The sequence below is a fragment of the Camelus bactrianus genome, chromosome 17 (assembly GCF_048773025.1).
Source record: "Camelus bactrianus isolate YW-2024 breed Bactrian camel chromosome 17, ASM4877302v1, whole genome shotgun sequence".
In the NCBI taxonomy this organism is placed as follows: domain Eukaryota; kingdom Metazoa; phylum Chordata; class Mammalia; order Artiodactyla; family Camelidae; genus Camelus; species Camelus bactrianus.
The window spans coordinates 26770182-26793186 of NC_133555.1; the positions used below are offsets into that span (position 1 = coordinate 26770182).

Sequence of the window (23005 nt, forward strand, 5' to 3'; positions counted from 1 at the left end):
TTAAGCGCAAAAACAGTTTCACTTTGATGGCATAATTACCTATTTCTTTCTTTTGTGGCTTGTGCTTTTGGTTGATCTAACCAACCACTGCTTAATCCAAGGTCATGATGATTTACACATACGATTTCTTCTAAAAAATTTTTAGCTTTATTATATTTAGGTCTTTGATCCATTGTGAGTTACTTTTTGAATATTATGTGAGATGGAGGTATAACTTTATTCTTTTGCCTGTGGATATCCAGTAGTCCCAGCATCATTTTTTCAAAAGATTATTCTTTCCCTATTGAATGATCTTCACACCATCATAATCAGTATCATGAGCCTTAATAAAACATCAAGTTATGATATTATAATGGTAATACTATACCACATTTATTTGTGATAGTTAAAAGCCTTTTCATAATCATTTCATATTTAGAATAATACTTAAAAACAATTTTAGAGGCAGTTTCCATTTTAGACTATCTTAACTAATCATTCCAATGCAGCTGTAGTCCAGCCTGAGCAAACTTTTGTCAGAGTTCTAATCAAATTACAGAAGAATTTGATACCAGATTGTTATAAGTTACAATGTTTTCTGCTGCATGTAAGAGAAACCTCAATCACACTGGCTGAAATAAAAATGAAATTTATTATCTCACATAAGAGGAAGTGTAGAGATAGGACAGGCTCCTGAGTTAGCTGATTCAGTGGCAGGCTGAGGAAGGTAGATAGTTCCCAGGGAAGGCATATTCTCCAGAGCCCTGTTTAGATATGTCCAGGAAGGATAATGTAAAAGAAGCAAACAAAAAGCCAAGGAAAAAAATGTACTGAGGAACTACTCCCAGAAAGCAGAAAACAATAACTAACCCCAGGATAATCCTCGCCCCTAGGGCATGAGGCGCTTGTGAGGACTGCAGGATTTCTGTTTATAAAGACATACCTATGACTGCTACGTCTTCCATTATTCTCTTTTCAGGAATAGGAGTATTTATTGCAATTTATTACAGTTACCCATCCCTGTTTCATCTTTGTATATTGGGTGTATGGAGAGTATATAACTTACCTTTCTAAGTCTAGAAGTCTCTGGAGTAAGAGGGGTCTCATTCATGCTTTATAGAGAAATTATCATGATATCTTGAATGTTGAGCCCAATACTATGATTGTATGGAACTATGAATTGTCTACCTTGGGTATGGAATGAGTATATTTTGCATATTTAAGGGAAGGAAGCAAACATTTGTGACCAAAAGGGTAAAGTATGATAGATTATATTGTATTATTGTTCAAAATATTTGGTGCTTCTCTCTGAAGGAAGATTATACATCCCTGCCCACTGTCATCAGGATTCACCATTCGACTTTCTTCGGCCAATAAAATATGAGACGCCACAAATACCACTACGAAGCAAAGGCTTTTAAAGCCATTGTATGATTCTACTACATTTTTCATTTTCCTTTACCATGAGACTGGCAATGTTCCAGGGAGGGGTTGCTCCTTCAGCACGGGTCCCAGAATGAAGACACTATCAAATAGAACTACAGCTGACCAATGTAAGAAATGTTACAAGACCAGGAAATAAACGTTTGTCGTTTAAGCTTCTGAGACTTTGGGATTGTTTTGTTACAGCAACACTAAAACTCAGCTGACTAAAATGATGACTATTTTTACAATTATTTCTGACCTTTTTATTCTTTAAATACATCTCATGAGGCCATAATATAAAAAGAAACCTTTGTTTCCTTAATTAGACTCAATTCCAAAGTGTAAAAAATTAGAAAAAGACTTCTTTGAAGACAAGGCCTGCCATAAACCTTATCTGTCAATCTAAATCTACATAAATTAGTATCATCTTCCCTACTTAAATATCTGTAAGGTTCTAACATTTGAGTAAATGATGCTATTATTCCAATATTCAACTAGTTAATTTGCAGTTCTCAATATACTCAAACATATAAAATTTACATTATAATACACAAGCCCTGTATTCTACACTTACTTATATTTGCATGAGTGTTTCCAAATTAAAATACTCTGTTATAGATAAAAAACCAAAATGCATCCGTAGGGTTTCTTATATAAAACTGGTTCTTAATATCATACATTGAATATTTTTTAATAAACCAAGAGTCTTCTATATTAAAGCCATTTGATTCTCAGCATGTTGCAACCAGGTTCAACTATTTGAAGCAAAAACAGAAGACAGGTTACTTGTAATAATCTACATTTGGTTGACTATGGCAAAAGAAGGAAGTGCTTTGTGGTAGTAACAACATATTTATTGGTATATTCCAAACCGATATTAAAATTAAAATCTGTACATTTCATATTGTATTAGACTAACATTATTTATGACAATAACTAGGTGTTCTTACAGACTGAAAACTTTATCTAAGACTATATGTTACAGCTTTAAAGAAAACCATAATGCTGACTCTGGTTCTACTGTTTGTAAACAGGACTGCTTTCTGGCAAACTAAGAAACAATTTCCTAAACACGTAAATAAACAAAAAGCAAAGCTCCTATGGTCCCTTTGCAGATTTGTATTTTTCTATTTAGTGTTTACATTTTAGCCTAAAGGAATTAGGAAGACTATTGCTCTGAAAAAAACAAAGATAGGAAAACGCTTGAGCAAGCTAACCAAAGAGAAAAACAAGTGAGACAAAGAAGTGGGGAGACAAAAATAAAAAGCTAAAACAACTCGGTAAGGATTAAGTAACTTCTAATCCCATATTAGGAGAGAAGCAAGCAGATTCTCTAAACAATATGACAGAGATTAAATTTTTGTCCTATTAGAAATAAGTCCTATTTTAAATAGAATTATTTTATTATCTAAATATAGATGTAATTAATTTTAGTTTAACTAAGTGCATTATCCATGATTATCTATTTGAAAGACTATCAAGCTGTTAGGCCAATAGAGAAAGAACAGGGCTAGGAGGAGACCAAAGATAGCAGTGGAGGCTGTTACCAATGCTTGTGCATTTTCAACAATCCATCCCAGCAAATTCAGCATAGCATCACTCACTTGAGCATCTTGGGATCTGAATTATAAAATACTTTTTAAATAATCTTGCTTTGTAATTTTAAATATATAATGTAAAGCTAATGGATGACAGCATTAGCCAAAAAGAGATATGATTTTAAGTAAATATATTTCAGTACTTAGCATATTATATGTAAATAGTACATCTTTTGCTCTGTACTTTTATCCCCATGCTCACATCCACTTTTACAAATTTCATCCATTCTACAAGGGCTATCACCTCCTCCAAGAAAGTGAATTTATACCTCTTCTATGGCATTTTTCAGAAGCGTAGTATGGGCAGCTTAGCGTGGGTTTACCCTTTACTGTATGACTTTGAGCAGGTTGTTTATTCTCTCTGCCCTGCTCTGCTTGATTTGTAAAGAGTAAATTAAAATCTACCTCTTAGGGTGGTTGTGAGCATTACAAGAAAGAAAAATATAAGGCACTTAGAACAGAGCCTGACACATTTAGTTCTCAGTAAATTTTGGCACTTTTAATTCTGGAGAAAGCAAAGAATAAACCGCATTATTGACTATTATATTCCATACCTAACACAGTGCCTGGCACCTAGTAGCTCTCAAACACCTACTTTTTAACAAATAAAAGAACTCTTCCTCGAGAAGTATTTCTAATTAGAGGGTAAGAGTAGGAAGAGCCAGAAAAAGGAGTTCAGGGTGGAGGCAAGCAATTAAAGAGTTTTTAAAACTAAAGGAAATTCAGTGTGGGGACTGGTGGGAGAAGGCACCAGGTTCTCCGGTCAGGCCACTAAAGTAACTTGCTTCTCCTGGAGATTACATTAGGAATTTTATTAGGAAAATGGGTCATAGTAATAAATATAAACAGATCCCAAATCTCTGGTTAAATTTGGTTGATTAATACAAATTTATATCAGGGAAGAGAAGCAAATTTATACCACCATAAACTGTTTTATGATAAACATGGCTTATATACTTTAGATATACTTGAAGACCATTTTAAAAATGCTTTTATAAAAAGTTTAGAAAATTCCTAATCTTTCCAAGAGAGGTTGTCTTAATCAAATTACCAGCAAAGAAATCTTTATCTTGTATGCTTGCTTTGACCTTTTCTGTTTTTCAAGGGCTCTTCAACAGATTAAGGTGTATTTAAAGACTATGATTATAAATGTATGTGTGTACATATGCATTATGCATGCAGTGTAAGTGCATGCATGGAAGTATATGAACAGAAAAAAATCCTTTCTGTTAACTTATCACAAACACACAAAGATATTAGATGTCAGAAGACCATGCAAGATGAATATCCTCAAATCCCTTCTACTGCCTTTCACCCTTTTTCTTGTCCTTTCTCTTTTTTGTTGCCCTTTCTACCCCTCTGAACTCCCTCCATCGTCCAATCTCCATTCTAGAAGAATAGTTCAAGCAGAATGAGTAACTCATTCTAAATTCCACCCATGCCTCCATCCTGGTGGTCATGGCAGATTCTTACCCTGTGTCAAAAGAGGGGACATGAAAATCTTTCAGATTCTTCAGACTGGATCTTCTATGAGACAAACAAACCGTTCTCTTCATGGTACCAACTATATACCTATTGCTTAATTTCAGTGATTATGCTAAGCAACATATCTGACTCCTGTTGGATAAGAAAAGGTGAAAGAGAGAAAAAAAAATTCCAATCTGCTGCACATATTTCTGTTGGTGAAATAAAAGCTAGTAAGAGGGCACCTGAGTAGAGTTGGAGCCCAGATGTTTCTGGTTAGTGGAGTTAGACAACTTCCCTCTCCACATTTGTCAACTCGGGTGAGGATTAGATGTTCTAATCTAGGGATACTGGATGGATTCCTTCATACATGTGCCCATTTGCATCCTGTAATTTTCACTGGGGCCAAAAGCCATCCAGGAGGATATTTAAATTCTACCCACTATTGAGGTAAATAAATAACTAACAGAGAATTGGGGGCCTTAATGGAAGTCATATTTTAGAAGGAGATTTGCCAAAAAAGAATTTGCCATAAGGGAAGACTAATCTGTGAATGAGTCAGACTAGTAACACCACCTGAGATGATAGGGGAATATGGGTTATTGGTATGGCAAGTAGCCGAACTTGTCCTAACTCACTACCCTAGTGAAATCAGTCCATGTGAATGTGTGCGTGTGTCAATTTCTAAGACTACAGCACTTCGGGACTCAATCAACTTCACTCTGGGGCCCTTCCAAAACTCATCACCACTTTTCACCTTGGAAAGGCTTCTTTGCCTGGATGAATAAATGAAGACCTATATCAGATCATCAGTAGCAACAGTGACAGTGGCAGGCAGTGTAAGCAGTACTCAGGGCAAGAGAGTGTAGGTAACGCCACTGAAATAATTCCACTTGGGATCTTAGCTTCAAACTCAGAGCTTGACTAGCTTTGCATTTGAGTAAAAAAGCTTGATTGTTAACCACTGAACACTGGGGCTCAAGCAAGAATCCCCTACCTCCAATCCTAGCAATTGAGTGGAATTTAAAATAAGCATTCTGTTTGCTTCCTAAGAACAAAAACACAGAGTTCTTGATTTACTGGTGATAATGCCCATCATTGAAAGAACAGGATCATACCATTAGCTGAAGAAGTCAGATTCGCTGTTTGTTGCAACAAGGAAGAAAACCTACTAATGAGGAATCATGGGCATCTCAATAAGAGGGTGTCACAGCTTATTATAGGACTTGGGCTCATATTAGCTGATTTGGGGGGAGGTTTAGGAAAGCAGAGCTTTGCTCTGGATTGGATCTTGTGAAGAAGTAAGGGCAATTTGTTAATTGTGAATATTAATAGATCTTATCTACATGACAGGAAGAATGAAATAAGTCATAGCTACAATTGGTTAAAAAAAAAAAGAGCAAGGATGGGGAAATGTGTGGTCATTTTTGTGGTTTAGACAATGTTCATGTTCTCGTCTGTATTTAGACATGATTATGGAGTGGTCTTGTTTTCGTCTTGATCTATCATGGTCACAGAGTAGCCTTTTCTGATGCTGATATTCTATGGAATGGTCCATGCACGACAACAACAACAACCCACCAAGGTCAGCTGTGAGTGGCAGGCCAGCTTCCAGAAGTCTCTTTTTTACTGGTGGCAACATTAGCTAAAAGCGTTAGATTCTAATTTCAACAGCTTCAAACACGACAGATATTCATTAGGAGTAGTGTCAACCAAGTAGAATCCTTATAAAAATGTTGAGTCTGAGGAAAAATGCAGCCAAGTAATAACCTCCAAAGTGATTCCTATACCTAGTATCTCCATAAAGATCCTGGAAAATACACAGGCATCTAGTAACATCGGATTTCCTGTGCCTATGCAGGTGGGGTCTAAGAGAATCTAAGGCTTAATGTGAAACCTGGGATAATCAAATGTGTGATAATGGCTCTGATATTTAAACTAAACAGGTGTACAATGAATCATTTAAAAATGTTAGAGAACTTTTCTTTCATATTAAATTCTTCATTATAGTTAGAATCTTAAAATACTGATTTGTCTGTTATTTCTTAAAAAAATTACCATATATATGATGACACTAAAGTGGACATCTGCTTTTGGCTGCCCAATATCTATCCTCCTCCTTCCTTGTAAGAGCACCCAGAGTTTCCTTTGGGAAACAATCCCTCCCCATTCCCAGTCAGGGTTTGGATAGGACCCCATTCCCAGTCAATCAACATATATCATCTCCTTGGTTGTAGTGACTGATTTAAAAATAGACACAGTCCAGCCTTAAGCCAACTAGATGCACATTTATCTGACCATGGCAATTAGTTCAGAAGTAGGCATATGATCTCAGTTGATGCAAATGAAAGTGAACTTCAAGACTTTGACAAAAAATGCTCTACTTGGTGATTTAAGAACATGAGATTGAGAATGCTACAGCCAGTCTGTGAGCCCAGAGAGAGTTAGCATAAGGATTGAGCCAACCTAGAGAAAGGTAGAGAATGGAATCTTGGCAATGCTGTTTGATCTCTGGATGCAGCTGTATCTGCTCTGCGTGGCTAAGTTATATGAACCAACAAATAATCAACTACTTATTGTTTGAACCAGTTACAGTTCAGCACACAATCACTTTAAACACAAAGAATGCTGATAGAACAAACATGCAAGTTAGTAACTTTTGATTAGGAAACTTAACTCAAATAAAGCAAAATTTCTATTATACGTAAAAACAGCAATATCAAAATAATAACACGATCACCAAATCAATTCAAACACCCTCAGTATGCCGTGATTTATGATCTAGTTCATAAGTAATACCATCTTCATAAAAGGATACTGATGCAATTTCCTCTCCAATGCTAACAATGAACTGAATGATTTTTTAAAGTATATAATAATCTATTTTATAAAACAGTAAAATATACTATTTTTAAGCTGTGAGTGTTTAAGGTTTTTGACAAAGTATGAGAAAGATAAGTTTCTGAGAGAATTTATGAGTACAAATAGTTTTATCCTCTGTACTTTCATTTTTAGATTAATTTATTGCATAATTTTGACCCTTCAAAGGTTCTTGCACTAAGCTTTTTATTTTTACCTTGAATTGTAAATTCCCCTGTAGTTCTACAAAACTATGACAGGGGATATTTCTTTAAAGATCAGCACATATACATTTCTATTCATAATACTTGAACAAAAACATCCATTAGCAGTCTGGATAATGAGTCTTTAATACTCAATCAAATCACATTAATGTAGGCTCTAATACAAAGACTTTATTTGCTTTTGTTCCTTTTTGTGGGAAAAGTATATTATAATTATCCTTCAAAAGAGTGTGCATAATAAAATTTTATTCAAGAATATAAAATTAAATTTCAAATAATCTCACAAGAAATGTAGTGAGAGTCCACATGCTAGTTATCTATAAATTATACATTTTCTTTCATTGAAATGGATCATACATTCCTCTTCCTCTCTAAGTATAATCCCCCCATGTGTGCTCTAAGTCTCATTCACGTCTTCCTTTTCAAAGGCATCTCACCGTGATTATTTTTTCTCTTGTCTGTATCTTTAAAATCCAAATCTCTTCCATTGGGAACAAATTGCAAAACCTCCCTGTAAACTAACACTGTAGCTGTTTAGCTCTTATATTTCCTTTCACTATCAAATTTCTTGACTGTTGTCTTCATTGCTGTCACCACTTCCTTGTCAGTCACTCCCCAACCTCCTGGAATCTGCCATCTATGTCAATGGCTCTACGGAAGTAATCTTGCACAGATCACTGTTGATTTTCATGCTACTTTTCAAGACTTATCTTTGACATCCTAGGAGCACAGACATTTGCTGACCTACTTCTGTTTATTGAAAGACTCTTTTACAACACTGATATGAGCACCACCAAATACAGGCAGTCTTTCCCCTACTTTTTTGACTGCTTCTTTTTGATCCTTTACCCATCTTTACATGCCATTTCTGCCCAGGCCTTCTTTACTTCTTACTTTTTGCCATCTCTCTAGTTTTTCTCCTCTACTCTCTCTGAGGCTTTACTCATCATTTATATTTTGATAACTCCTAATTCTATGTCTCTAACCCAAATTTCCAACCTAGGTTTTAGAATCATACACCCAACAGCCTATTCAATAGTTCACAGGAACCTCAAATTTAATCCATCTGAATTTAAGTCATAATATGCTCTCCCTCTCAAATGATCCTACCATTCACTCAGTTTTCTAAGCAAAAAACACAATCCTTAAATCCTCCGTTTTCTTTATTTCTGACATCCAATCAACCAGCAAGCAGGGCCTTGTAACCTAAGCCTTTGTCTTAGCAGCAATAAGAAATCACTGAAGGGCATTAAGCAGAGGAGGGACAATACCATATTAGTATATTAGAAAGATTACTCTAACTACAGGACACAGGTTGGAGTGCAGCGACCTGAACTGAAGTAGGTACCATGGGAGAAATGATACTTCAATGGATATTACACGTCAAATATAAAAACAAAAACACTGAGGAAGAACATTTTTTAAAAACCAAGGTTTTGACTAAATACACTAGAAATGACAAATATTTCTTCCCACTATATCATCCCTTTAGAAAGTCTGCTCCCTTATAGCCCTATTTACACCCTATAACCCTGTACCTCTTTCCCCTACTCTCAGCTGATTACACCACCTGTGGATACGGACTTGAGAAAAAACTTACCACAAACTGGAGTTAATCAAGTTAAAGCTTTTTCTACTAGGTGCATGAAATGGGATAGTCGGTCTCTATTGGGGTCTTACAGTAATTTGCTTATTTTGTTGAAACAACACGGTTTACTTTTGATGAATTTTTGAGTACTACACCCAAACAAAACATCAGAGAGAATATAATATCAGTAAATGTGAAACAATCTCTGAAAAGTTAATACTTTTTAATCAAACAAGTGACTTTTTAAAAAATCCTACAGAAATATTTTTTTAAATAGTGCAAAGATTTGGAGAAGGGCAATGATGTTCACCACTGGGTTATTCACAATAGCAAAAATTTTAAATAGCAAAAAGTTGGAATAACTAGATGGTCCAAAATAAAAGATTGCTTAAGGATATACATAAACACATTAACAATGTTTTTTCTGTATGGTGAAACTATAGTGATTTTATTTCCTTTTGCATTTTTGAAGTTTTCCAAACCAAGCATGTATGCCTTTTAAAATCAGAAACAAATAGAAAATATTAATAAAAGAGTCTAACTTACCACTTTAATTAACCACGTAATCAGTTTCAACATCACAATAACAGGACAAAATGACATTATGTACCTGCAAAAGGAATGCATTACATTACTTATGTGGTGTTTTTTTGCCCCAGATGTTTAATTTTGTCATGAGTAAACAATTAGACAAATCCACATTGAGAGACATTCTACAACTCTCCAAAATGTCAATGTCTTGAAAGACCCCAAATGTTCTAGATTAAAGGACACCAAAATGACATTACAAATTAATGTGAAATATGATCTTTGATTGATCCTGCATGGGAAAAAACTTGATAGGGGAACTGGAGAAATCTTAATATAGACTATGTACTAGAATATATTACTGTCCAATATTAAATTTCTTGAGTGTGATCATCATATTGAGATCTATTATACATGTAGCATTATGGTACATAATGGTATGTAGGAAAGTATCCTTGTTCTTAGGAGATACATGCTATTATAAAACGCTGTAATAATTTAAGTAGTTCAACTAATACACACACACACACACACACACACACACACACAGTCTTATTGTATACCAGTGTTTCTCAAGCTGTTTATTAAGGAGCTTTTTAAAGATTTTTTCCTCTAATTAGCTTCCTCCCTTCATGAAAAAAAAAATTGTGATTAGAAAAAAATACGTGACATAAAATTTGCCAACTTGAACACTTTAAAGTGTATGGTTCAGTATTGTTAAGTATGTTCACACTGTTGTGCAGCCAATCTCCAGAACTTTTTTATTTTACAAAACTGAAAATCTAAATCTATTAAACAACTCCCCATTTCTCCCTCCCTCCCCCATTCCCTGGCAACCACCATCGTGCCTTCCAATTCTATGATCTTGACTGCTCTAGATTCCTCACAGAAGTGGGATTATACAATACTTGTTATATGTGATTGGTTTATTTCACTTAGCATAATGTCCTCAAGGTTCATCCATGTTGTGGCATGTGTCAGAATTTCCTTCCTTTTTAAAACTGCTTAATATTCTATTGTTTGTATATGCCACATTTTGTTTATCCATTCATCCATTCATGGACACTTAAGTTACTTCCCACCTTTTGACTATTGTAAATAATGCTTCTAAGAACATAGGTGTACAAATACCTCTTTGAGACCCTAGTTTCAATTCTTTTGGATATATACCCATAAGTAGAATTGCTGGATCATATGGGAATTCTATTTTAATTTTAAGGAACTGCCATATTGTTTTCCATAGCTGCTACACCATTTTACATTGTCACCAACAGTGCCTGGGTGTTCCAATTTATCCACATCCTCACCAACAGTTGTTATTTTCCATGTTTTTGATAATAGCCATCCTAAGGGGTATGAGGTAATAATAGTTCACTGAGATTGTATTTTGCATTTCCCTAATGATTAGTGATTTTGAGCAACTTTTCATGTACTTTATTGGCCATTTGTGTATCTTCTTTGGAGAAATGTTTACTGACATCTTTTGCCCATTCTGAATAGGATAATTTGTCTTTTATTGTTATTATTGTATAACTTCTTTGTATATTCTGAAGATATACTTATCAGATATATGATTTCTAAGTATTTTTCCCATTTCATTGGTTGCCTTTTAATGCTGCTGATCATGTCCTTTGACGCACAGAAGTTTCAAAGTTTGATGTAGTTTAATTTGTATTTTGTTGTTGTTGTTGCCTGTGAGTTTAGCATCATATCTAAGAAATCACTGTCAAATCCAATGTCATGAATATTTTCCCCTGTGTTTTCTTCTAAAAACTTTCTAGTTTCAAGTTTTATGTTTAGGTCCATTTTGAGTTAATTTTTTATGTAATATAAGGTAAGGGTCCAACTTCATTCTTTTGCATGTGGACATCCAGTTTTCTATAGCCTTCTTATCATGAATCAACACTAACTGGCTTTAGGTTAGGGATAGTTACATAAGAAAAACTTACTACTTATATCTAACGTCACTTTTTCTGACAAAATAAGAGCACTTATGTTACTTAAAAACAAACTAGTATTAAATGTCAATTCACTTCATTTAATCTTTTCAAAGATGTGTTTTCCAAATATGTTCATTTTTCTAAACTTGAGTGCTTGCTATATAAAACTGTTTTATTTAGAGAAGTATTCATGGGGAATACATAGGGAAATATTTAACTACTGGAGCAGTTTTTTTCTGAGAAAATCTTCAGGTAGTAGCCCATTTTAGAAATTTCAAGTTTATGCATGAATTTTGTTTATCTAAAAGTACAGGCAGGAAACAGTTCCTGTAGAATGTCATAGACCAGGGAGAAAAAAACAAAAAGAAAAAATAATTGATGGGAAAACCTGCAAGCAGTAATGCCTTCAAAAACATTCCTCATACCACACTTTTCTAAAAAAAGAAGACATCACTACTTTCAAATCAAAAGTCAAATAGATGACTTAGGTATCACTAAGTTTTCTTAACTTGCTTGAATCTATAAAATAGGCACAGTTTTTAAACTATCCTATCAACTTGGCGTTAATGTCATTCATAAAATTAGTTCATAATGTGGAATAAAATAACCCTCCAAGGAATAAACATTTTTAGATTATTGTGCAGCAAAAAATATCTGATCAAACCAATATCTGTTTTTCTTCGCATTATGCCAAATAATTTGATTATTAACTGTAACCAAAAAATAAACTACAAATATATCGTGGTAAATGCTGTACATTCGTAGTTTAAAAGAACACTATTTCTTGTCAAATTAATAACCATATCGTCTAACTTGAATAACTACATTGGCATACAAAGACTCTACCACCCTTTAAAAACAGTTTCAAGTCTATTCCATTTTAAATACCATCCAATATCCTTTAATAATATTAATACACCACCAAATTACTTTCTTTGTAGAACAAAGACAAGCACTTTAAAGCTTGTAAAGTGACTAATTCTTAATGTCAAATTAAGTTAAGCAATTTAATGCAATTACTAATTGTGCCAGCTTCTTTAAAAATTGTAGCAATTAAAGAAACTTCCACTACCATTTATAATGTACGTAACTAACTTGGTTTAAGCAAACTTGTTTGGGCGAGCTGGTTTTTTTCAGGGTTAGGGGTGGTGCTGAATTCTAGTAGCCATTCTTGAAGTCAAAGCCAAATCCAAGTGTTCAGTCATAGCTTGCATTTATCCAAATTAAACAAGAGCATTTGATATTATAAAATCAAATCTCTTCCTATCTGTGGTTTTTAGTTCACATTGTTAAAGTAGGGCATATTCTTATTTTTGCTTTATAGCCACCACTGTTTTAAGGGTACTTCTCGCCATAGACAAAACAACTTTGACCTGAGCTGGGCAGCCTTCAGAGTTGCCCATTGCCTGGACAGGCCCTATACTAACATTTGATAATGAAAATACAACTGTAAGTCTCCTGAACTAGTTAGGAGGGTTAGGAGATGATCCAACCCTTAGACAATTGGGCCTTGGACAATTACTTTCTCTCAAGGAAATAAGGAGATGGAAGTAAATGATACTGGTCCTATTCAGCATTAAGTTGAAAAAATATGTGATTTTAGAAACAAAACATTTGAGTAATGAAGCTTACTGATACACTGTGGTTAATCACTTCAACCTTGTAACTAGTTTTTCCAAGAATAAATTGAAGTTATTAATTTACTCTTTCACCTTAATATGTTTCCAATTACTTTCTTCTTGTTTTTTCAACACCAAAACCTATGTTTGTCTTTTAAGAATATATTCTTCTCTCACTTCTTCCTGCCTTCATTTACTCATTCATTAAATTACTATTTAGTTATGCCAGGTACAAAGTTGAAGTAGTATACCAAGCGCTAGGGATTCAAGGGTAAACAAAACAGGCATGGACTCTGCTCTCTTGAATTCTACAGTCCAACAGAGATGGTCAATATTACAAACACATAAAAATTTCATAACTGCTTTCAATAATGCTAAGAGCTAAGGTGCTATGAGAATATATAAGTAGGAGGAATCTGATCAAGTCTGGGAGACCAGAGAAGGAGTCCCTTAGAAAGAGACCCTTGATATAAATTCTGTGTTCACAGGATAAGTGGGCCTTAACCAAAGAAAGAAGGGAGAAGTAACTCATGCAAGAGAACAGTTCAAAGGCCTTATGCTAGAAGTAAACATGCTGAATATGAACAACTAAAAAAACCCTCAATGTTACTGAAATGAAGGGGGCCACATAACATACAATGAAACGAGAGGAAGACAAGCTCTATAGCCACCAAAGGGTTAGGAGCAGGGGACTGATATGATTGGATTTGTGTTTTATAAAGATGATGCAACACAGAGATAGATTTAAAAGGGGACCAGCAAAGTGTGTGAATTAGTAGGCTATTATAGTAGTTCAGAGAAGAGAAGCCCATAGGTAAATCAGAGTATAGACAACAATGGAGGGAAGGTACTTTTTTTTTTTAATAAGTAATTAGATAAAACGAATAGGTTTAGGTAATGGTTTGAATATGAAAGTATATTAGTTATCTATTGCTATGTAAAAAATTACCCCAAATCTTAGCAATTTACAATAATTATCTCAATTTCTGTGGGTCCTGAATCAGGGTACAACTTAGCTGGGTGCCTCTGACCCGGGCTTCCTGAGCTGCAGTTACAGTGTTGACTACAGATGCAGTCACCTTAAGGCTCAACTAGGGAAGGATTCACTTCCAAGCCCAGTCGTATGGCTGTTATTAAGTCTGAAGTCCTCATTAATTGTTGGCCAGAGACATTAGTTCCTTGCCATGCAGACTTCTCCAAGAGACTACTTACAATATAGAGACTTGCTTCCTTCAGAGTGAAGATGGAGGAAGTTGAGGGGTGGGAGAGGGGAACCAGAGCAAGGGAGCGAAAGAAGGCAAGCAGGAAGGAAATCAGTCTTTTTGTAATCTTATCTTGGAAATAACATCTCAGCACTTTTGCCATACTATATTCATTAGAAGCGAGTCACTAGCTCCAGTCCACACACAGAAGACTACATAAGGCACGCATATCAGAAGATGGAGATCATTGGAGGCCAGTTCAGAGGCTGCCCATCACAGGAAGTGAGGAAGCAGGAAGCACTGTGATATTAATGAGACTGGAAAGGATACAAAAGATCCAGGTTTGGAGAAGTTTTGTTTTGGACATGGTGAGTTTGAAGTAACAGTGCCTTTAATTTGATCAACAAATATGCGTTTATATAATACCTGCAATGTGCAAAGCACTACTCTAGGACATGGGAAATAACGAACACAGAAAAAGTCCTTGCCCCCATAGAATTTATCTTCCAATAGCTAAAGACAGATAATAAATTCAGATAACAATAAGGGGGTAGAAAGAAAATAACATAGGATAAAGTTGTGGGTTTCTCTTCAGCTATAATATATTTAAGACTTTTGGGTGAATTAGAATGATACCAGGCTCAGCCAGAACCAAAAGTCAACACTGCACCCTCGAGTAAATCCCTAATCAACTCTGAACCTCAGTATTTTCAACTGAAAGGAGACTAACCTTTGCCTCATAGGGTTGTGAACCTGTTAACCACTTGGTAGGGGCTCCATCGGCTCCATGCATGGTACCTGATAATAATAACCCGTATAATAACAATAACAACAACAATAATAATAGTAACAACCCTGTGCCACTGACTTAACTGAACTCTGAGTACAGCAACAGACACAAGATCCAAACCAGCTCCATCACTTACCGGGCAGAGAGCTGGGGCAACATATGTTACCTTGCAGAGCCAGTTTCTCAACTAAAACCTGACAATAATACCTATATTGTTCGAGTGGTTCTGACATAGAAACTGAATAAAGTAACCAAATATTTAAGAGAGCGCCTGGCTCAATAACGTAGGTAGTTATTTCGAGCAAAAAAAAAAAAAAAACTCGCTTTTTAACTTTTCAGTGAACTTAAGTAAATACTCTTACCTCCTTGGGCTTTCTGAAGCAACGAAAGGGGCTGGCCGACCCTTTTACTACCTCAACAACGCCAAATTTGGAACCACCTTTAAAAAGGCCACATGAGGAGCCCAAGAAATCAGACTCTTTTTGTAAACTTATCTTGGAAATGACATTTTTCCTTCAGCAACCTACAAGTTATTGTTGTAAACACAACAAAGAAAGGCAAAACCGACGTGACAAGTCTTCTAGAAGAGGCCAGCACTTGTGGTAGTTTTTAAATCAGGTTAAGTTTAGCCTTTTTTGCAGACACAGGTCACGACCTATAGAAAACGCGAATCACAGGTTTGACCGTCCACCCTTTCCCCTCAGTTGCCTGGGCAACCCTTACGTCACCGCGGAGCATCACGTGTCCGTCCGCGTGAAGCCCAAACAGCCCAACGCGCAGGCGCCTCTTAGGAGCCAATGGGCGCGGTTGGAACCTCGGCCCCTCCCCTTTCCGATCGGATTCGGGGGCGGGGCGGGGCGGTGGCGGGAGCGGGCCCGCCTTTCCCCGGCAGGCGAGCGGGAGGGCGGTTGTCGGAGGCTCGGCGTCCGGGCGTCTTGTCACGTAGGTTACGCACACAGTCACTCCCCCGGGCGCACCCGGAGCCCGCCGCGAGCCCGCCCAGGCAGCCGCACCCTCCGAGACCCCGGCATGGTTCGAGTCGGGGTCCTGAGGTGGAGCTGACCGGGGGTTGAGAAGAGCCTGGCCGAGTCGGGGCCAAGCACGAAGGGCTTCCCCGCCCGTCGGGCTCCGGGATTCCCGCCTGCCGATTTCCAGCCGTCAGGGTCACGCCACCCGCTGGAAGCCCTGAACTCCGTGTCCCCCAAGCCTCGGGCCCCTTGCGGGAATGTTCAAAAATGAGTACCAGGTAATCCGAAAGGGCTCTCCAACCTGTCTGTAGCTTTCTCCTCTTGGGTGAGGTAGCTCATGTTCGGGGTGAGGACAAAGACACCCCCCCTCCCCAATAATACTGTCTTTCTCTGGGTAAGAAGGGACTAGATGGACAGTGGTCGTCACCCAAAAAGGAATGAAAAGAACCGACGTGTGGGCATATGGTTTACTTTTGTTCAGCCTCCAGCTCAGTGCTTCTCAAAGGTGTTCTTAACCCCCAGCCAGACCTTTTCAGTCAGAAACTTGAGGGCAAGACCCATAAATCTTGAGTTTTAACAATAACTTGATGCACACTGGTAACTCAGCTATTTGGGAGAGATGGAATGTGTGAATGAATGAATGGGTTAAGCCAAGAAAGAAAATAAGCACTTTGGCCATGTGCTATTTTCTTTTCCCCCAAAACTGGGTGTCAGTGATTGTGAAACAGGGGGGTTTGTTAGGATCACTTGGGAGTACTTGTGAAAATGCACGTTTCCTGACCCTCACCCCCAGTCTAGCGAGTCAGAATCTCTAGATGGGGGCCAGTTAATTTACCTTTGGAGCAGCTTCCTCCAACTGATTCTGATGCAGGTAATGCAAAGATCACACTGAGGGAAACTGCTCCTGGATCTTCCTCAGTCACCTTGAGTGTCCTAGACTGTCTCCAAAGCTCTCCTGCTTTCCTCACCTCAGTGTGCCTGTCCCGGCTTTTCCTTGGCCCTAGTCTCCTGCCCTCCCCACCTAACTCTACTTGAGGTTCCTCTTCATTTACAATCTGTTTGCCATCCAAGTACTGCTGTTATGAACAATGTTGTCCCTGTGCTGGAACAGTCCTCCGCTGGTCACCTCTTGATTGCTTCTTCCTCTTCACCAAATACTGCCTGCCTTCTTATGGGTGTCCTCAGAGTATTCTGCAGTTTTCTTTCTTCTATTGTATTTGATGTCATTAAATGCGTTAGAACAATTTTAGTTTCTCACTTAATACGAGTAAAATATATTGTTATGAAAAAAAAAGCATATGCCACTGTGGGAAACTTGGAAAACAGGAGATAGCAGAAAGAAAAGGGGGGAGGGTTCCTATCTCACCAGATATAAGGATTTTTCCCTTAAAAAAATTCCTCAAATTTAAAATTCATAGTGAATTATGACCTGACCCCAGAAGCTATTTCACACAATTTTCACATAAGAAGGAAGAAATTAAATGTCTTAATTTCAAGTGATTATGTGTTAAAACTCAGAAGCAAAAATATCTTTGTATTATTCAGAAAAAAGCTGGAAAATCTTCACAAAAATCAAATTTGCTCATGTGCTGCTTGTAATTCAAGCAGGCCATAAAGAAAATGATATTTAGTCTCATTTCAGATCCTCAGTGTTTTGCAATAAACTCTTCCTTAGAGACAATCATCTTGTTTAATTCTGTTTTATAATTAAAACTTACGGACATTCAGTACGTGTTTAGCGTTTTTTTCATGAGCAGTTCCCTCCATATTCTCAGGTTTACAATAGGGAACATGTAGCCTGTCTATAGAAATGATTCTGTTTTTCTTGTACAGATTTTATAGATCTCCAAATTAATTTGTATCAAATATGTTAAAAAAAATCTTATGGGAATCCTCAAAGTAAGAATCACTCCCTTTCCAAATCCCTTCGAAGAATTTTTTATTGACAAAGTACTAAACTATCCAATTTGGCCTCTTGTTTTTTTTTTTGAATAATCATTGCTGGCACTAATGGGCCCTTGCTATGTTCAAGGTATTGTGCTTGGTGGTTTATGTTTACTATCCTACGTAATCTAAAAGCCCATTTTACAGATGGAGAACCAAGAGGTTAAATAACTCCAAGGCCAGAGAGTTAATAAATGGCAAATCTGACATTGGTGCTGCAGTTAGTATGACTAAAAAGCTTGTACCCAGAGATAATTATCAGAATTTATTAGCCTGGCTTGAGAGTTGAGTTTAAACCCTCTGGTCTTTGTTGAATAGAATATTTTGTAAGCAAGCTCTATACACATGAAGTAAATTAACCTTACACTGAGAGACTGTAAGGTTTATATGGCATGATTTATCTAGTGTTTATCATGCTTTAATAAAAAAATTCCTTAATCCATTAATCCAGGTTATGGTTTAGATATAATCAAGGTAAAATTAGGAGTAATAGCAGGGATAATAGTTCATCCCAGATCTAAACTGACAGTTGCCTGAAACAGTGGTTACAGACTACGTGGTGGATAGTATTCCCTCCTTAGCATTGTCTTACATTTTTAATTTAAATATTTCATTTTTGTTTTCTAGGGAGGTGCATTTGTTGAAATCTTCAGTGCTCAGGGAAAAAATCCTGGAGCAAAATGGAAGATCCTTGGCAGTCCATCTGTGATTTGGAAAGTAAGTGTTAAAAGTTAGAGCCACCTATATCCCAGAAAGAAATGAGAGTGAAGGCTGTAACAAAAAGGGCTTGGTAAGATTTCAAAACCAGTTTCCCTGTTCATTCACTTCAGAACGCTTTCATGACATTATTGGCTGCAGTCCTGTCAGACACCCCTCCTCAGTTGTTAAAAACTTTGGCACAGAGTTCATAACCCATTTTTGTGTGCCAAGTCCTGTTCTTGTTTTAGGTGATTTCAGTATCTGTAAAGATGCCAGCTTCTCAGTTTCTTGACTTCTTCATCTTTAATTACTTCTTTCCTTCCACTTCAGCACCCTTTCCCACCGTGCTACTTTGTACCTTATCACCGAAAATGGCAGGGCCTCTGAAATTACTGAGTGAGACCTTGAGACATCCCTATCTGAGCCCAGTCTTCAATTCTTAATGTTGCTCACCTAGTTACTCCCACTATATTTGTTCTTCAACCTAACTGAGATCCTTAGGTTATTGACCGTTTTACTTCTTCCCCGTGTTTAGTTTTATCTATCTATCTTCTCTGTCTTCACTTTCTGTTCTCTAGCCCAGAATCCGTGGTGCATAATTTCACTCACTTCCCAGTCAAGAGCTTGAATGCCCCTGCTCCTTGTCCTTTCATCATGCCTGCCTAGCAAATGCCAGCCATTTCTGAGTCCCTAGTTATCTCTCTTCAGTGCCTGCATCTGGGCTTCTCAATACGTTTGGAAAAAATGTCTAGTCTCTGATCAATACTCCTATAAATTCAACATGGGCAGCCCAGAAAATTCTCCTGATCTCTTAGTCTCTGAAATGATGGTTTTCATCTAACTCCCAACCCACACCCAGGACAGGGTCTCCTCACTCACTCAGCAAAAGACTTCACCCTCTATTTCACAAGGAAAAATGATGCCATCAGGTAGAAGCTACCTCTGCTCGCTGCCACCAGATCTAAAAATCTGCATCTTCCTCTATCTTTTTCTCTTCGCTCCTGTACTACTGAGAGAAAAATGCCTTTTTAGGGACCTTGTTCTATGGATTATTTTTTAAAGCTTCTATTAATTGAGTGGTTACTGTTTACTAACCACAGGATTGGGCACATTACATGTAATGTAATCTATGTAATAACATTGTGAGATAGACATTTTTGTCTGTCTCACAGATAATAAAACGGAAGCATGGTGAGGGTAAGTGACTTGCTCAAAATTATATAACTCATACTATAAATTATATAACTCTTACTATAACTTGAGGTAAATGGTGTTGTGAGGGTATAAAGCGGAGAGATTAGGAAAGTCTTCCCTCAGGAAATGATAATTGATCTCTAAGAGCTAACTAGATTCCAGGTGGAGCTGGTAGAGAGAAGAGCATTTCAGGGAAAGAGAAAAGCAGGTACAAAATTCTTGCTTTAGAGAGAGCTTAGGATTTTTAAGCAACTGCTAGAAGGCTCCTGAGGCTAGAAAGCAGAGTGAGAAAGAGTGGAGGTAGGAGATGAGGTTTGAAAAGCTGAGCAGGGGCTGGACTACACAGGGGTTTATGGGCATGTTGAAGATTTTGGTGAGCTGTTGAAAGGTTTTAGTATATGCCCAACTTGTGTATGGATGGAATAAATAATATGCTTGATGTATGTGTGTTCATTTCAAATACATAAGAGATACTATTGTGATGGATTTAATACAAATTTATTTAAATGTTACTTAATTCCTAGCAGTCAATAGTTACAATTCTTAACATATACAAAAAGGAATAGTGGGAGAATCTATGAAATGTTTCATTGTGAAAAAGGCGTTCTTATGTTTAAAGATTAGAAATTTGCTGCAACATAAAAAAAATAATCATTTACGTTAGCACTTTGACTGATGGGAATTGGACTGCCATGAATAAGAAGTTTTTCATTTCCAGATTTGTTTTGTTTCTGTTCGTTTTTCAGGTAACCTTAATTGTAACACTTTAATTCATACTGGTTTTAAGTAAATAATGTATAGAACTTCAAGTTAGAGCAATACTAATAAAATAAGGCAGTGATTAATTCTGTATGAGTCTTGGCTTGAAACCAAGGAAATTCCAGACTGGATACAACATAGATTAGATGGTTTGTCGTGCTGTTAACAGTAAATGGTGTTCAGCCCGTGCTATTAGACAGAAATACACAGATTAAAGGAGGGGAAAGGTAACTACACAAACTCTAAATTACTAACTTGGGAATCCCTGAAGTTGGAGAATTTATCAGTTGGAGAAGTGTCTTAATACAATAGAGTTGCCAAGTGGCTAAGTGTGGCTGCTGTATTCCAGTTCTCAGTAAGTCTCATTGTGAGAGTACCATCAAGATATGAGCCTATTTTTAAGTATTTTGAGTATAGGCCTTTTTTCCTGTGCATTTGCTTCTCATATTTTATAATAAATGCCAAATAAGATATGCTTCAATACCACTGTCTTCATTTTTGTTCTGTAGGAATTTGATAAAGAAGTTAAAAGTTTTGTGTTCATCCTGGAAGGCAGCAGCCAAACAAATAAAATTCAGTTACCAAAGGAGAATAAGCAAATCCGTGAGTAAGATTTTTAATATTGAAGCTAACATTTGATGCTTAAAGTTATACTTTTAACTCTCATAAACAGACATGTTAGTTTGACTTTTACTGACATCTGTTTATGTAAAGTGATAAGATTTTTTTTTCCATTGAGAAAGTAACCTTATGCCAGGCTTCTGAAAATATATTCTGCTTCATTGTTTATTAGGAATCTGCTTGTATTTCGAAGAAGATTTAGAAGATTATTCAATAGCCATTAGTTAGAATAGCAATGATATTTATCAAGCACTTACTGTGTGCCAGTGACTTTCGAAGCATTTCATATTTATAAACTCTTTTAATCTTCACAATAGCTCTTTTACAGATGAACACACTAAGGTTGGTTCCTCATCAGGAGATCAGGTAGTTAAGGCTAAGTTTTGAAATAAACTCATCAGTTCCTAAATTATAGGAAATTTATTTGTGAGAAGAAGTTTATGTAAAATACTATAAAAGGCATTATTTAGTAACATATCAACTTATATACCTTTATCAATATTAATATCTAATAAGTAAAGATATGAATATGTGATTTAACAAAAACCCAAAGTGTAGATTTCAATTCTTACCTACTTTGGACGTTAAGATTAGCATTTTAAAGCAGAAGGAACTCTGAGAGATCACCTAAATTTACTATCAAAAGCACAGTTATTGGCAGATCTGGGGTTAAAATTCAAGGCTCTCCCACCAAATTAGGCTTTGCATACACTGATGTGATTTAAGAAATGTAGTTTATCAAAATGATTAATCAGATTTTCATCAACTTTGTCCTATGTTTAACTGTAGATTTTGGGTGATTTGGCAAATGTAAGTAACCAGTTATCCAGTAATTTTTGCATTCATTATTTACTTCTTCCTTCATTTGTAAAGAACATTTATTGAATACCTGTTGCATACCAAGTACTATGAAAAGTCCTGTTCTTGATATCAGATTTGCTCATTTTAATTCAGGTTTCTAGACTTTGATAGGCTCTGTGTTTTATCTACCATTTCAAGCTACTAAATGCTTAGTTTAGTTTTCTAGGACATAAACTAAGCCACAGAAATTATAAATGGAAGATTGTTTATTTTAAAGTAAATAAATAAAATAAATAAAATAAGAAACAGAACCTCAAAGAGAAGGGGTATTCATTGTTAACAAGAATTTTTATTTAAGAATTTTTATTACTATCATTTTAAAATAATGATTTCCTCATAGTTCCCTTTTTTTTAATAGCAGAATTTTCTTCCTTTCTGCATAAATTTATACTAATAGATGAGGAGAACTAAGATGAGTGAGGAAAACATATGAAACTGTAGGTCATCTTTCTTACAGACGACATGGTCCCTCTTTTTTAAGAATATTGACTTTGTGAAATACATTTGATGTGCAGGAACATGACTTTGTTGTAAACTAGTATCCTTTTGTTGTTTTCTTGTTGTTGGCCTCTACCTCCATGTAATGCCTTCAGCATCAATGTACCTGATGATGTTACTGACAAAATCAAATCACTTCTAGTAACCTTTCTTAGTTGGCTTTAAAGAAAGATTTCTCTTCTACCAAAGGCTTAGTGATTAAAGACAAGTTCCCCTTTCCTACTTTTATCTAAGTTTTTTAAGAA

The 23005-nt window shown here is 36.3% G+C and overlaps 1 protein-coding gene and 1 long non-coding RNA gene across 19 annotated transcripts in view; one reads left to right on the forward strand and one right to left on the reverse strand.

Annotated features, from left to right (window-relative positions):
- LOC105079549 (uncharacterized) overlaps positions 1-16086 on the reverse strand; it is a 575211-nt gene extending 559125 nt beyond the window's left edge. For 5 of the 8 annotated variants that reach the window (XR_012499938.1, XR_012499937.1, XR_012499944.1 and 2 more), the window contains exons 1-2: positions 15579-15981; positions 9684-9747 (exon numbers count right to left, since the gene is read on the reverse strand). This is a non-coding gene — a long non-coding RNA (uncharacterized LOC105079549). Of the gene's footprint in view, positions 1-9683; positions 9748-15578 lie in introns of all 8 variants that reach the window. The other 3 variants (XR_012499940.1, XR_012499945.1, XR_012499934.1) reach the window with 3 other exon arrangements.
- The window catches only part of CFAP20DC (CFAP20 domain containing), a 206763-nt gene continuing 199843 nt past the window's right edge, over positions 16086-23005 (forward strand). For 4 of the 11 annotated variants that reach the window (XR_006719461.2, XR_006719463.2, XR_006719462.2 and 1 more), the window contains exons 1-3: positions 16087-16462; positions 18756-18845; positions 21290-21383. Coding sequence is in view for 6 of the 11 variants with exons in the window: in XM_010968306.3 (XP_010966608.1) it covers positions 16442-16462; positions 18756-18845; positions 21290-21383 (205 nt within the window). In the remaining 5 variants the exon portion in view is untranslated. Of the gene's footprint in view, positions 16463-18755; positions 18846-21289; positions 21384-23005 lie in introns of all 11 variants that reach the window. The other 7 variants (XR_006719465.2, XM_045505329.2, XM_045505330.2 and 4 more) reach the window with 4 other exon arrangements.